This window comes from Poecile atricapillus, chromosome 28 (assembly GCF_030490865.1).
Source record: "Poecile atricapillus isolate bPoeAtr1 chromosome 28, bPoeAtr1.hap1, whole genome shotgun sequence".
Classification (NCBI taxonomy): Eukaryota; Metazoa; Chordata; class Aves; order Passeriformes; family Paridae; genus Poecile; species Poecile atricapillus.
In genome coordinates, this window is record NC_081276.1 from 5,334,471 (window position 1) to 5,350,681 (window position 16,211).

Below are 16,211 nucleotides of genomic sequence, written 5' to 3' on the forward strand. Positions count from 1 at the left end.
TGAGATCTGTTGCTTCTGGAAAACCCAGAGGGTTGGCAAGTAGAAGGGGTTTGTTTGGTTGCCAAATTTACAAACAGAATTTACATATCAGTGTGGAAGGATCATATATGTACAGCATCTGTAGCAACATTAGAGTTTCAGAGTAAAATAATCTTCCTGTCTAAAGAGAGATGTTTTTTTAGTGACCTTCAATAGCATGTGTCAGCAGTGAGTTAGTTTCATTTTTATGGGGAGAGAGAGGAGAGGTAAAATGCCAATTGAATCAAACTGAATATTTAATTTAAAGTTTTCCTATTTGCTGATTTAAAATATTGTGGCTGCAGAGCAGAGGAATTCAGATGATCCAGAGAATATTGACCTGATTGATTGCTCTGGGACAGTAGAAGGAGAACTAAGGTTATTGGTTGGGGGAAAGAATCTGTGACACCTCACTTTCTGCCTTTAAATTTTCGTGTGCATCCAACCATCATGTTCATAGTTCAGGAGGATGGCTTTTCCAGTGGAACTTAGGATTCATTCTCATGAAACACAGCTGCCACTCAGCCTGAGCAAGGAAAGGTGAGACCAAGACTCTTGCATTGTGGTCACAGACTTTTGCAAACAGCATCAGGCACCTCTCAACCATGGCACACTCCCTCATACGTGATTTGGTTTTATTCATAAGAAAAGCATTACCCTCTGCCCTCACAAATGTGCAACAAAATAATCTGCTGGAAGACCTAGACATGTTGCTTGGATCTGAGTTGAGGCTTTGAAGTGTGTGACCTGTACTCGCTGGGATGACCTTTGATTCTCACCTTCATGCTGTTTTCCCTCATACGCTGTATAAATTCACTGTTCTTGAATTTAAGAGACAATCTGGATTTTGTGATTTCTCCCTCCCCCCCAAATGGCTTTTGATGTTTGGTCAAGATTTAATGGGAATTTGAGGGAATAGTGCATGAATACATAGTGAATCAAATAGCAGTGCAAGCCCTGTACCCTCCTTGTCCTGGTGTCCGTCTGTGTTCATGAAGTGGTTCATGGACAGGTCTGTCTGTGCTCGTGTGCTCCTGGGTGCAATATGCAGAGCTGTTGGGGACATGAGAAGTTTGTATAAAGAATAAAAGGTGTTTTCTTGTAGATTATGGGGAAAGGCTCTGTGATGTAGAGAGGTCTGGATTAAGTAATTGAGAGAGATGTGTTCTGACTGTGGAATGCTAGGACACTCTTTTTCTTGGGAGGCAGGTAGGCCTAGGGGAGGGTATTCTGCTGGTGTGGGTATTCAAGTGAAACCTATTCTGTTCCTCACAATGATTTCAGAAAAGAAAGTATGTTGCTTTTTCTTCTGCCAGTGTCTGTCCTTCTCTGTTGTGCTTAAACTCTTACTTCTCAATCCTGGCATTACAGCTGCCTGCAAAGCAAGTTTTTGTGTGACAGCACTGTTGAATAGTTCTTGAAAACTGTTTTCCTGAAACAGTTTAAATTCATGGAGGCTCTTCAGACCCTTCTACATGTGTGGCATTGGTTTTGGCATGTGTTCCAGCCTGGACATCTCAGCACCTCTGCACCTGCCTTCTGGATTGGTTTGGCACTTGTCTGAATGTAGTAGTGTCCTTTTTTTCTGTTGCAGGTGTGGTCTCCAAGAAACGGCTCAGCAGTTTCAGACAAGATTGTTGTCTCTTAGTTAGCCTTGGCTCTGGGTGGTAGGCATGTCAACAGATACCTGTGTGCTGGAGAAACAGAAGGGCTCTAATAGTCTTGAGGTTCTACTTGAAGCACCCCATTTAGATTCTTAAATACACAGGCAGAGTTAAAGAATAAACTTATGAGACTGAAGTGTGAGTTGACAACACAGCTCATGAGCAGAATTCTCCAGCATCACTGGTTTCAGTGTTCCTTTACCACTTACAGCACCAACAAGGAGATTTCACCAGTTCAGGGATTCTGCCAGGCACTGTCCACTGAAGCCCTTCCTGTACAGAGTGGCCTGGGTGATGCTGACTTGCACTTCATTGCAAAGATGGAGGTTTTGGGTGACTAGTTGGGTCAGCAGCCTCAGTTCTGCTGTGGTCTAAGGACCATGCTGTGCTCACTGTGGCCCATTCCCAGTGCTCCAGTCAAGGTGCCACAGAGCTCGTTGGTCCAGGAAGAATTTCCCATCTGAAGTTCTGATCCATCATACATCCTACCTGAAGAGCTGCCTCCATCTCTGGGGACCCCAGTGCAAGGGAAAGACATGGACCTGTTGGAATGAAGCCAGAGGATGCCATGGAGATGCTCTGAAGGCTGAAGCCCCTCTGCTCTGGAGCCAGGCTGGGAGGAGCTGAGGGTGTTCACCAGGAGAAGAGAAAGATCCAGGGAGAGCTCAGAGTCCCTTGCAGGGCCTAAAGGGGCTCCAGGAGAGCTGGAGAGGGACTGGGGACAAGGCCTGGAGGGACAGGACACAGGGAATGGCTTCCAGTGCCAGAGGGCAGGGCTGGATGGGATATTGGGAGGGAATTGTTCCCTGAGGGGGTGGGGCTGGCACAGGGTGCCCAGAGCAGCTGTGGCTGCCCCTTGGATCCCTGGAAGTGGCCAAGGTCAGGTTGGATGGGGCTTGGAGCAGCTTGGGATAGTGGAAGGTATCCCTGCCTGTGGTAGGGCATGGAATTAAATGGTCTCTAAGGTTTCTCTCAACCCAGCTATCCTGGGATTCTGTGAGCACCTGTTTAGATGTCTACGTACTAATTTGTGACACAACTAGTGGTTTGGTGCCTTTTTAGTCCTGTGATCAAGGTGAAGGTAGACAAAGCCTCTTGCCTGATGTTGGAGACAGATAGTTCTTCTTGCCAGTATTCTCGTTTCACATGATCTCCACAGATCCATACAGGTCTTCCTTCTTAGAAAACTGGAAATCTTGCAGTGAAATAATTAATAGCAATGTTTCCTAGAATTCTGAATGGAGATACAGAGTGTCATTCGGAAAAAACTTTGATTGGTCTGTTGCCAGAACCATTAAACCTGTGGGATCTGGTGTGCTTTTGTGAGGTGATTGTCATGGTCAGTGCAAGATTTCTGCAAATAATGCCCATGAGAGCTTTTCAATCCAGTCCTGAGAGTGCTGGCCTGGCTGAGAGTGCCTGAGCAGTCATTGGCACAGGTGATGAAGTGTTTGGCTGCGTGGATTTGAGCACCTCCAGAATTAGTGGAAGATTCAGGCACAGCACACATGGTTCCTGTTGTTGCTCTGTGCACCCTTGGCATTTTAAGTTTTAAGCATGTTACCCAAGGAAGAAGGTGGATGCTGCCTTTTCAAACAAGCTTCTGCAGCATTTGGTTATTTTTTAAAAAATTGTTATTTTAGGAAGTGCAGTGCAGTGAAACCTAGGCTTAAAGTTTGAGTTTTTGGGGGCATAAAAATGAAGGCCTGTTTTGGAAAGGTTGCAAACTACCAGTTTCTTTTCAGTCAGCTTTCCTAAATGGAGCCGTTGGGCCTTCTTGCCATCATTGACCTATCTGCTGGGAATATAAATGCATTCAGTCTTTTGATTTATGTCATTGTGGATTGGCAAACGTCAGTTAATGAAGTTCTAGATGCAAATTAATGTCTAGGCCTGGTTCTCAAATCTGTAGTATTTACTGATAGAAATGGATTGTTATCTCTTTGGGTAAAGAAAGATCAGGACATTCTCTCAGCATATTTCAGTAAGAGCAGAATAAAAACTTGTTTTCCAGCGTAGCCTTGCTTGATTCATCCATCCTATCTTATAGCTGCTTTTCATTTTGTAAATCTTTTCAGTATGCAGAGGTTACAATTCTTCAGGGGCTCTTTTTAACTTTGCTGGCATGAGAACTTTTCACTTGTTGAGGAATACACCTGGTGTAGGTGGGCAGTGGCAGTGTGAGCTGCAGGTTGTTCTGGGTGGGGCTTCTTCAACTCTGACAGACTTGGGGCCATGACCATTTCCCTGGGGAGCCTCTTCCAGAACCTTTTCATAATACCCAACCTAAACCTCCCCTGACACATTGAGAAGACCCTGGACTGAACATCAGCATCAGGCTGGGCACAGACTGGGAGGGGCACAGCCCAGGGGGGCTTGGTCCAGGGTCCCTCCCCAGGGACACCAGCTCAGGCTGTTCTGTGTCACTGTACCACAAAGGAACTGGAGTCTGGGACTGTGCTATGGGAAACCTGGGGCTGAGCTGGTGAGAGGAGCTGGTCTGACTGGGAGAGTGTGGGGTGTACGGGGAGTCACACGGGGCCTGTGGGGTCACTGGAGCCACTGGTGCAAAGGGGCTTTGATCCCAGCAGTACCAGTCTGGAGTGCTGCCAGCAGGACCCCCAGAGTGGCATCAGACCAGTTGAATGTGGGAGTTTCCTTAGCACCTCACCAGCAGAGGAAGTGATTTCCCACTGACTTCCAGGCTTGCTGGACAAGGTTAGTCCTGCAGCAGATTGTGTAAGTGCTCAGCAAGAGATTAGAGAAAGAAAGAAGCATATTCTCTCTCAGTGCTCCTTTAGCTCTTAACTGTGCCTTTATTGCTCCTGCATGCTTTGTTCCTGGTATCCCATGGAAACGTTTGACAGGCCTGTATGCAAGGGCTTCTAATTTTTACTTTCTAAAAGCCTGAAGAAAAGCAAGTGTCAGCTGCCTTTCCACCTTCTAATGGCTCTGAATCAGCACTGCCCCAGGCACTGCTGGAGTATCTGAAGGTGTAGACTGTGAGTACTGCAGACAGGTTAGAGGATGTGGAACAATGATGGAAAGTCAGTAGCCACTTGCCAAACTCTTGTAAATTCTCCTTTATGCCAAATATAAGTGTGGTAACTTGCCATCATGGTGTGCTGGGAAGGTTTCTCTGCTTGGTATCTGGCTGTGGTGCCTCCTTTTCAGGCAGCAGATACACCCTGGAGAATTAAAAAAAAAATGCCAAAACACCAATCTTTAAAGTGTCTGTTCTTTAAATCATTACAATATATAGCAATTTCCTAATCTCAGCAGCAGGAAGGATTTATATAATAAATAAATGACAATAAAGGGCATATTTGGTTAAAATGAAAGAAATTTTAACTTTTTCCTCTTAAAAGTGGAAAAATCTCAATGTTTCTTCCTTTGCTTACTAAATATTCTAGTTGTGCTGTACAATTTGCACTCAACAACATATTGGTGTGTTCTGCTAGTAGGGCTTGAATTTTGCAAAGCTAGCAAAACTGCCTTCTATTCAGATAATTCTGAAAATGCATGTTACGTGGGTTTGTAACTCTAGACACAGTGACCAGAGGCAGTTCAGCTGTTTGAGTGTTGTTTACCAGAACAGGAAACTTCTCTGAGATTGTGCTCAGAGCCAGGAGGGAATGTGTATTTAATGACAGAATTTGCAGTACAACTGAGATGACCTGGCAGCTTAAAAATTGTCTGCTGCAGGGAGTCTCTTCTCCTGCTTCCAGCTTTGCAATGTCTCCCCCTGCTCTCCTATCCTGTGGCATTAACTGGTGCTTATCTTGCTGCAAGGAAAGCAGATTAAAACTGCTGACACAACAAAAAGAGCTTCCCTCCTGTGTGGTTTTCCATTGCTTTCACAGTAGAGATTGGTTATCCCGTGAGCAGAGGGTGCTGGAATGGGCTTGTGTTGACACTTGAAACACAAAAATGGGGGTAGAACCTGATGTGTGGGTAAAGGGGAGCAAGAGCTGCCAGCTCTTAATGCTTCAACACATATTGAAAAGATAAAGATTCAGTTCAAATCCATACTGTGTTAAATTTCAAATTAGCATAAGTCTTCTCATGGTTTATTCTATAGTGATGTGCTCAGGTATTTGTTTAAAAATTTGACCTTCACTGTCAGACATGAATTAACAGCAGCTGCTGGTAAAAGGCCTGGAAGTCCCTTCATGCAGGCAGCATATTCTTTCTATACTGAGGATTTCTGGTTGCTGTTTCTGACTTCTTCCATTATTTAACTCCTGGCTGTTAGCAGTGGTGCAGTCCCTGGAAAGGCTTATTATTTAGCAGATCCGGATCTGTAGATCCTGTTGCACAAACAGGGTTTAGATATCCCAATTTTGACTATTTCAAAGCAGTTTAAGTGCTTGAAGAACTAGAATTCTAGCAAGCCACGAGCAACTTGAGTCTGGTGTTTTAGTAGAGTAGGTCAAATAAAACACCAGGATTCAGTCCCTGATGGTGGACTGAGGCAGAGAGTATCTTCCTGTGATAGGAATTCTGGATGTTTTCTCAAAGCTTTCTTTAAAAAGCTGCACAAATAGAAACACTGTTGAATACTCAATATGCCCCCAAGTCAGTGTGCAGCACAGGCTCACCTGTTTTGTACACACAGTTAAGCAGCACCAAAGGCAGCATTAAACCATAACAGGCTTTGAGGTGTAGGATGGACAACATTTACAGGGGAAAACTTTCAGAGAATTAATAGTCCCCAGCTGAAACACTGAACTGGGTCAGATCTTGTGGCTTCTTGTCTCCATGTCTGAAAGAGTTCTGGGCATAAAGTTGGAATTCAGGTTGAGGTGGCAGTTTGGTTGTGGCTGGTCAAGTACCTGGACATGGGGGACCTGATTTTTGCTTTGGTTTTTGGGAATACTTTGGTGTTTACATTAATGTCTTCAAAATCTATCTTGATGCTTTTTATTAATGTAAAAGACTAGAAATCCTGAGGAGCTCTTTAATGGTACATAGTTCTGTAAAATGTCCTGTTTGTGCTTTTGAAAGAATGAATTGTTCTGGAATTTTCAACAAATAGCATTTTGTTTTCTGAATTGGAAAAAAAGCATTGCTGAAGCACTGGCTTGTTCCCAGTTTTTTAAATAAACATTCAAACTTATTTCAGGTGGAGGAAGTTTGGTTTGTGGAAATGTGAAGATCTAAACCTCACTGCAGATTTTTTCACTTTGCAGATATATTGTAAAATGTCCAATGGTTATGAAGATCACATGGCTGAAGACTGCAGGGATGATATTGGTAGGACAAATTTAATTGTGAACTACCTCCCTCAGAATATGACGCAGGATGAATTACGGAGTCTGTTCAGCAGCATCGGCGAAGTGGAATCTGCAAAACTTATTCGAGACAAAGTTGCAGGTATGATTTAGTATTTCAGAAATTGTCACTTTGTGTTAGACTGCTCAAGACAATACTTGATTGAATACAGCTTAATGTAGAAATACTAAATATTTGTGTGTGTGTGTGTGTGTGTGTGTGTAATCAAACTACTCACAAGTTTGCCTGGAACTCCAGTAATGCCAGGATTGGGTATTAGGAGGAAGGAATGCTCAAGTCTCAGGTGATGACTATTGTGTCATTAAGAATTCTAAAAAGTACAGTTCCCAAATTTGAACATTAATAGACACGTCTAAAACTGGTTTAGATTTAGTCCCCAGCTGATTAATTCTTCCTATAGTCTGGGTGGTTTTGACTCCACCAGAACTTTGAATATATAAACAAACCTTTTGTTCTGATTTTGATCAGTAAAATAAAGGTGTGCTGAGGTTCTGAAGTAGCTGTAGGTCTTATCACTGTTGGGGAATTTAACTTGTAAGTTCCTTAAATAGGATTGGTAATAATAGCAGCTTTAAAATATGAGAAGAATGAATTGTTCTGGCTTGTGAAACTTAATGTTTCCTTAAAGCAAACCAAATGCTGACCGACCAACTGTTTCCATATCTGTTTAATTGCAGGAGGTTTTAGCTGCTCTCAGAAGAAGCTGTAGTCCTTCCACTGTTAAAATACTTCATTTACAAGTTTTGGTTATTTTTGTTCAGAATTTGCAGAATCTTGGATTCAGTGAGAGCATTTGGCTGTTTCTGGAGGGGAAAAAAGAAAGTGCTGTTAATTAGCTGTGCACTGGTGTTTGCTCCCAGCCTGCAGCTCACTGCTTATGGAATTCTCTGCTGCACATGCTCAGTGTTCTGTTTCAGAATCCAGCAATACTGATCGTTATCTAATTCGTAAAAGAACAGGCTTGAGACTGCCCCCCAGTCTGTAAAAGCTGCCTGGGAGCTGATGGAATCCATGAGAGATCTTTGTGCGTCATCTTTAGTGCTTTATTTGCTTGAGAATACCCATGAGGACTGAAGAATTAAAAACTTCAGAATTTCCCTTCTGAGTAGCCTCTCCTATTTCCATGTCTCTGGCTTTCCTGTTATCTTACAGATGAAGTATCTCATGATGTTTGGCTGAGTCTGTACTTAAGGGATATGTATGTTCAGTCATGATAAAATTACATAAATACTGATTTCTTTGAATATTTTGGCAGATGAGTGTTTGTCCCAGATGTTGTCCTGTGCTTTGCAGCACTTAGAAGTGGAGGCTTACTCTGAAGGCTGGTTTTGCAAGGAGTAAGACTCCTTGTTTAGTGATAGCAAGTCATAGCTGACCTACCCTTTAGACTGTAAAATAAGCACAGAATCACCTGTGTGGGAGGGAAGGATATTTTCAGTGGGAAGTAAGAGACTTCAGTGCCTGAAGTTGCGAGCCTGCTCCACACCTGTAGCATTGAACACTCTGGTAAAGAATTTTTCATTTGCTTGCAACACTATTAGGAGCCGTTACCAGTCGTCTCCATGCTTACTGATAATTCTGGAATATCAGTGCTGAAGAACTGGCTCCTTCTGTGCATTTTTTTCTTCCTCTTGCTTTTGTTTCTGCCCCTCAATGTTCACATTATATTCTCTGTTCTCAAACTCTGTTAAACAGATGGGTGTGCAGCAGTCCCTGAACAGAAAAATCCTATGGCACAGTTCTGCTTTTCTTGTGCCTTCACTTGGCATTTCTCTGACCCTGTGGCAGACAGCAGGAAACTGGAGCTGCAGAAAAACCTGTTCAGCTCCCTGACCTTGCTTTCTGGTCAGATAAGTCATAATATTGGCATGTGTGATAGAGCAGGTTGAGTGGCCTGGACAGGAGGGAGGGAACCTTTTGCTTTTGTTGGAATTATACTTTTTGGAGCAGTTTAATTCTTTTCAATGAAGTCATAGCTTTTGGTGCCCTTGTAAAGTTCTAATAATCAGAGTATTTTGTCTTTGAAATTCCCTTTATTGTTTGTGTTTGCAGAATTAAAATCAATGTTTAGTTGATAATGCTTGCTTTTTTGTAAAATATTGAATGATAACATACATTTCTTCTCAATTTATTGTCTGTTAATGAAACATGGGGCAGAAAATACTTCTGCCTGGAATGTGATTTTTCGTGACTTACTGAACTAGCATAAGAAGCTGTCTCGAGGCCAATTACTGGCATTCAAGAATTGATTTGAAAGCCAAAGCTTGGGTTTGTTTGAGTAAAGTATTTTATTATGATCATTACATATGTTGCTGCATTTTGCTTCAAGTGCAGCAGAGTATTGAATAATCTGTGTTCCATGTGTTAGGTTGTGGTTATAAAATACAAAGAAAATCCTTGAAGCCTCCAGACTGCTTACCCTTTATCTCACTACTGATGAGCATTACAGGAAGTTGAAAGTAGCAGCAAACTACAGTATCAGTTCACATTCCTTACCAGGAGCTTTTGGCTTTGTGTACATATGGGTTATAACCATTGATAAAGGTGTCACTGTGTGTCTGGTTTGTTGTTTGAGATGTGACAGCTTTTTTTTCTCTTTTGTGCTCTTTTTTTTTTTTCAATACCTGTACAGAAAAACTTGTGGACAGTAGATGAACATTAAAAGGATGCAGGGCTCCTCCTGATCATATTGGAGGGATAGACTTCTGGGCTTTGCATTCCCCAGTTGGTGTAGTGCATTCCTCAGCACTTCCAGACATGGCTTTGCTTGACTTGTCATGAGTGAATCAGTACTGGGGGTCAGAAGGCAAATACTGGGTTGTTGCAATGTGGCTCACTGTACTTGTGTTTATGGCATGTCTTGGACATCCAGGATTTTCATATGATAATTATAGAATTCATTGGACACTGTTCTTTCTGTCAGATCTTAATCAAACAGCAGCCACGCCTTAGGGCTTTGAACCCTAAGGAAATGTTAGAAGGCTGATTCCCAATATAGTATGGCACAGTGTCCAGCCTGCAATGTAACTTTTTGCTGGGTCATCTCCTGGCCTGTCATGATGATTGTTGTCTGTGAGTAGCCATTGGCCTGATTCCGTCAATGAAATCCTCTGGTCCTGCGGCTCTGGCTCATGAGGCTGAAAGCAAGAAGTCTGGGGTTGGTCCAGTTGACCTGCACCAATCAGACAGGAGCCCTGCAGCACTGACTGCCGACACAGCAGGGCCAGACTTGTACTCTGCACGGATTCCCTCAGTGGGATGTGTATGGTGTTAAATGTCCATGCCTTGGAGCAACTGCTTTGTGCTGGAGATGATCCAACAGAAGAAATCTCTTGTACTGTATTTTGCATGGGGCTGTTTGACTTTGCTGCAACATCCAGGTTCTGGGGTCTGGGTAAACATTTCTCCTTCAGTACCTGTTAATGCAGGAATCCAGGCCTGTGGGCCCCTCTGGGCTTACTCAGTTTCTTGCAGCATAGATGCTGATGGCTCATTGTGTCAGGATGTCTGACTGTGCACAGCACAGATGCTTCTGCTCAATAGCTCTAAATTTTCTAAATTTTTTCATCTTTAACCTGCTGTCCGTGCAGCTGTACACAGGCTGTTAGTCCTTCTGGACCAAATGCTGAAGCTGGAATTAGTTGGTCAATGAGTGTTTTAGTTTCTCTGTCTTCTCTTACTCTGCTGAAGTATTGGTACTTTCAAACCTGACTGTCCTAAAGCTCTGAAAAGGTCGAGTTAAATTTTTTTGTGGAATTACTAAAAACAAAAAGCTGCCAAACTCACGTGCAATGGTGGCAGCACATGGTAATATTCAAAATAATATTCCTGCTTATTGGAATAATTGTGTGAGCTGTGGGGTGCTCTCACCAGTGATACTGTACGTAACTGTCCTCAGAGTGCAAGGGAAAATAATTCAGCAAAATTACCACAAAGCTGTGTTGGAGGAGTTTAAACTGGATATTAGGAAGAATTTCTTCCCCCAGAGGGTACTGGGGCACTGCCCAGGCTCCTCAGGGAATAGTCTTGGCCCTAAGGCTGCCAGAGCTCCAGGAGCATTCAGAAAATGCTTTCAGGGATGCTCAGGGTGGGGTTCTTGGGGTGTCTGTGCAGGGTGAGGAGTTGGAAGGGCCCCACCAGGACCATCAGTCCAACTCAGAATATCCTAGGGTTCTGTTCTAGGATCTTATGAACCTTTTTCCCCATGGGTTTATGGTCTCAGACTTCTTTGGGATCTATTTATTGTTCCTGACACCATATCCCTGCTCTGAGTCCCTGGTGACAGGTTGCCGTGTACACCTCACTCTGTGCGGGTTCCTTCTGACAGTGATTGATTTTGTAAAGGAGGCATCCAACTCCTGAGGGTTCCTTCCCTCACACCTCTGTACTGCCTGAGCAGGGAATGTTTTCCCTCTGGTAGTCATGACTTTCTGCTCTAGTAAGTGTAGGATATGATCTTTCACACTGTTCCAAAGGCTGTCTGTACCTGTCAGCTCCCCAGACATGGCTCCCCCTGTGCAGAGGCTGAGAGGAAGATGTGGGCTTCCTCTGCACTCTGCATTTGCTTGTGTCAGTGTGAGTTCTGATGGAACTTTGCGAAGGTCAAACTCTCTGATCAGCAACTGTTGAGGGAAAAGGGATCTCTCCACTGCTGCTGGAAAGCATGGAGCAGAAAGGACAAGGGTGACTTGTTAAGGTTGTATCAGGAATTTGGGGTCCATCTCAAACACTGTTGTTTTGATGGCTCACACTTTGCAGGCATGCCCGGGACACCTTACTTACAGGACCAAAAGAGGTCATTTTCAGGTAGTTGCAATTCCTTAGGAATGGACATAAAGCTTTACCCTTTCCCTCCCTTTTTCTTTTCATGTATTCTCTGGAAGACTCACTCAGAAATTATGCAGCTAAAAAAGAAATGAATGTCCTTGTCCATGTGAGCTTTTCAAGCAGAAAGGGGAGGAGGATTTTACTGCCCAGCTGTCAGGTGCTGTAGGGTGGTGAGTAGCCAGCTCAAGTTCATGCGACAGGGCAACTACTCATTTCACCAGTGCAGTGAACTCAGTCTAGAAACGGAATTCTGAAGTGTTCTTGTTTGTGGAAAATACTTAAGTATTCTCTTTGGCTGAAATAGATTCCTTTTGCATGCAAAACACCCATGAAATTGTTTATGCAGTTTTGCTGTTAACTGTGGAATTGGAATGCATCATTACCTCTGGATTTTTTTTCTAGCTCTTTAATCACATTGGGTGGTATGTGATTTCTTTAAATGTGCATTCAAGAATGCCTTGTGGCAATGGTTAACTTAATGAGAAGTGCAAATGGTTTGCAGACAAATTGCCCATGTACTGAAAATATGAACACCAGCTTTGCCAGCTCCACTTAATTCCCTTTGTCATAAAGGTGGCCATATAAACTGCCTCGGAGGTAGTAACAGTTCTCTCAAGGGTATAGGAATACAGTTAACCTAAATCAAGAGAATCCTGGAATATCCTGAGCTGGAAGGGACCCTCAGGGATCATCAGTCCAGCCCCTGGCCCTGCCCAGACCCCCCAAGAACCCCACCCTGAGCATCCCTGAGAGCGCTGTCCAAACGCTCCTGGAGCTCTGGCAGCCTTGGGGCCGGGCCCATTCCCTGGGGAGCCTGGGCAGTGCCAGCACCCTCGGGGGGAAGAACCTTGCCCTGAGATCCATCCCAAGGCCTGGCACAGTTCCAGCCCTTCCTGGCCTCCTGTCCCTGGCCCAGAGCAGAGCTCAGCCCCTGCCCCTCCGCCTCCCCTCGGGAGGAGCTGCAGCCCCCGAGGAGCCTCCCCTCAGTCTCCTCTGCTCCAGCTGAACGAGCCCAGTGCCCTCAGCTGCTCCTCAGAGCCTTCTCCTCCAGACCCTTACCCATCTTTCTAACCCTAAAGGTTGCCTGGGTTCTTTCAGAGGGATCAGAGCACAGCCAGTAGAAACAACAGCTGTAGCAGCAGTTCTTGGGCTCTGCTTCTAAATATTCAGGGCATATCTGGGGTTGTCAGTGGATTTCTGGTACCCCTCTTATGACCCAGAGTGCTGGCTGCTGTCAGGATGGGATAGCAGCAGGACACTTGGACTTGGAGCAGGATGCTCTGAGCTTTGTCAGGTGTACTTGACAAAAATGAGATTGGAGTTTCTGTTTTGGTTGATCCCTTCTTGAAGACAGGGCTTGTTAGCTGCCGCTTAGGCCAGGCCTATGTACCAGTCTGGTCTAGAGCAGAGCTTCAGGAGCACTGTGAGCAGGCAGGGCAGGGACCAGGCATTCTGCTGTGTTCAGCCCATGTGCACTCAGCGCTGCTGATGATATGCTGTGGTCTCCAGCAGTCGTGGCAGCCCCTGTTCCTGGAACAGCAGAGGCCTTGGCCAGAGAAAAGCTGCCTTGACTGAAAAGGATGTTGGAACTGTGCAGGGGGTGCCTGGGGTCTCTCACTCAGGCTGGGCAGATGGGTTCCTGTGCGAGTGAGGATGACCTGTGTCACCAGGTGAAGGGCCTGTGGGTGTGTTGAAAACCAGTCCTTGAGTTTGGGGGTCATCAGCACCAGGTGCAGCTGGAGGGGAGTCCCTAGTGAAGTACCCAAAGGTTTGACATCAGGGCCAAATCTGTTAGAAATGTTGGTCACTGAGCTGGCTGATGGTTCCGATGGCACAGTTGGTGTGTGCACAGTGATGCCAGCCTGGGAACAGTGGCTGGTCACCAGGTCATGGTGCTGCCACTCAGAGGGACCCTGAGAGTGTTCTCTGAAAACTTCGAAGCAGGGCTGGCACAACAGGCAGTGACTCCTTGCTGGTTTGGGATCATGGGTGTCCTTCCACTCTGTCTGGATACACTGAGAGGGTTAAATATATCCCTCCTTACCATACAAAAGTCATAAAGCCAGACCATTCCATGGCTCTGCTTCCTTTACTTTTTTTTTTTTTCCCCTCATCAAGCCGCACAAATGAGCCATGTAGCAACATCTTTGTTTGTGTTCTAATATTTTTCAGCTTTTTTTTAGGGGAAAGTGTTGTTCCACATCTTACATTACTTTCATTCTCTTCCAGTGAAGAAGCTGTGTTTCTGCAATGCAAAAGTTGGGTTCAGCTCAGCCTGTGATCAGGATGACTGAGCACTTTCTGAGGTTTTTGTACTGTAGTGTTTTTAGGTAAAGTGTTGTTATTTGAAAGTTGAAATTTCTTCCTCAAGAGAAGGAAGAAGTGATTTTTTGAGCCCTCAGCATCTTGAACAGTCAGATCTTTGTTCCAACAACAGGTGAACAAATTCCGTCCTATTTAAAGAAATGAGATTTTGCAGTAAGTGCCAGGTGTTTTGCAGTAAGTGCCAAAAAACCAGTCTGTGGTATTTCTGCACAGTTTTGGGCCTGGTGCTGTGTTCACTTCACAAATTCTTTTCACTTCACAGAATCTCAGATGCTGGCAGTTCATCTGGAAAAGGAGTCCTGGAGCAAATGAAATTAAATCTCAATAGAGAAATGCTCTGGAGCTGAGAAAAAGGGAAAAAATAAAAAAGAGAACATATAGAAATTATAATTATGCAAAGAGGATTTTTGAAATAAAATTAATTACTGAAAAACCTCCACCCTTTTATTTTCAGGATTTAAAGCTGTTATTCTTATGGTTGAATTTTTGCAATATTGTGGAGATGGTGAGCTCTCTGAACCAGGGCTGACAACAGACATGTCAAGTTAACTTTGTAGCTTTTGACTTTTTCCCAAAGAGGTATCTGAGTTGCTTGTATTCATCTGTTTCAAGGCAAATACCACTGATTTTACATAAGAAGAGGAGGCAGCTTTATTTGTAATTTGTAATGTTTTGCTGAGTTGTTTGAAGGTCAGGCTTTGGGAACCAGCTAAATGTGCTTTTGCCCTTAAACTTCTATAAATGAGACTCTCCATTGTTTGGTTGTGAAGAGAAAGAGAGTTGTGTCCTAAAGCCAGGGGGAGCAGTGGGGACACATTCTGGTCTGGAAAGACATTATCAATATAATTAGGTATTTTCTTTGTTTCTTTGCTAGTTCCTTTCTGTTGCCATCAAGTGTCTGTTCAGTAAGATGTGCTGGTTTGAAGTCTCGAGCAGAAGTGGGAATTGGCTCAGTGAGCAGTCTGGGCCTTTGTCACTGCAAAGGAACTGCAGCAAAGCTGGTTTCAGGTCCTGTGGAAGGAAGGTCCTGAGGTGCTGCATAAAGGCTGAAACATCATGGAAATGCTTAAAATATAAACCTAAACTTTCAGTTTTGCACTCTGTGTAGGTGGAGCACGGTGCAGTAATTGCCGGTGTCTGTGTGGCTGACCCAGCCCTACAACAGCACAGCGCTTCCCAGGGATCTCTCCAGGTTAGGCACAACCCTGGGCTATTTGGCTGTGCTGAGCTTTGTCCCCAGCCTGACACAGACACAGGACTGTGTGGAGTTTCTGGTGCTGTCTTGGTGGTTCAGGGACTAATTGATAGTTTTGGGCAGCATTTATGACTTAACTGGAGATAAGGCAGATGAAAGTATTTCAGAATGATTAATTGTTGCTTCGACAAATTCTTTGGGTAAACAAAAAAATACTTGCTTCCATTTCCCAAAATCTGCATAGGAGGCGCCAGAATATTTTTGGTAGGCAAAATAAAAGTGAAATTTACAATTAACTGATTCAGTAATTGCACTGAAGCTCTTGTACTCAGTTCTGTCTCCAGTAGTGTGTTTTCTGGAACTCAGTGTGGTCACCATGGCACAAATGGTTGTGTCAGAGACACAGCAGCTGTTCAGTGTTACTGGTGGGGTGGATGAGAGGACATTGCTGAACTGTGGGCTAGGGGATTGAGTAAGAGAAAATTTTTGGTTGAAGCTATCTGTATTAGCTTCAGCTTCATGTGTTTCCAGAGTAGCTGAGATACATCATCGATACCATTAATGAAGGATTGAGGGCAAGGCTGAAGCCCCTCTGCTCTGGAGCCAGGCTGGGAGAGCTGGGGGTGCTCCCCTGGAGAAGAGAAGGCTCCAGGGAGAGCTCAGAGCCCCTTGCAGGGCCTAAAGGGGCTCCAGGAGAGCTGGAGAGGGACTGGGGACAAGGCCTGGAGGGACAGGACACAGGGAATGGCTCCCAGTGCCAGAGGGCAGGGCTGGATGGGATATTGGGAAGGAATTGTTGCCTGTGAGGGTGGGTGTGGATGCTAAATATGAGCAAAAGCAGGGAGCACAGTGCCTGTGGAAAAGCAGGCCACGTAACTTTCTCAGTT

General features: G+C 44.5%; 1 protein-coding gene across 2 annotated transcripts in view; it reads left to right on the plus strand.

Annotated features, from left to right (window-relative positions):
• Positions 1–16,211, plus strand: part of ELAVL1 (ELAV like RNA binding protein 1) — a 40,089-nt gene that overhangs the window by 4,322 nt on the left and 19,556 nt on the right. For both annotated transcript variants that reach the window (XM_058858503.1, XM_058858504.1), the window contains exon 2: positions 6,875–7,058. In XM_058858503.1, coding sequence (XP_058714486.1) covers positions 6,887–7,058 — 172 coding nt within the window. In that variant the 5' untranslated portion in view covers positions 6,875–6,886. The remainder of the gene's footprint in view (positions 1–6,874; positions 7,059–16,211) is intronic.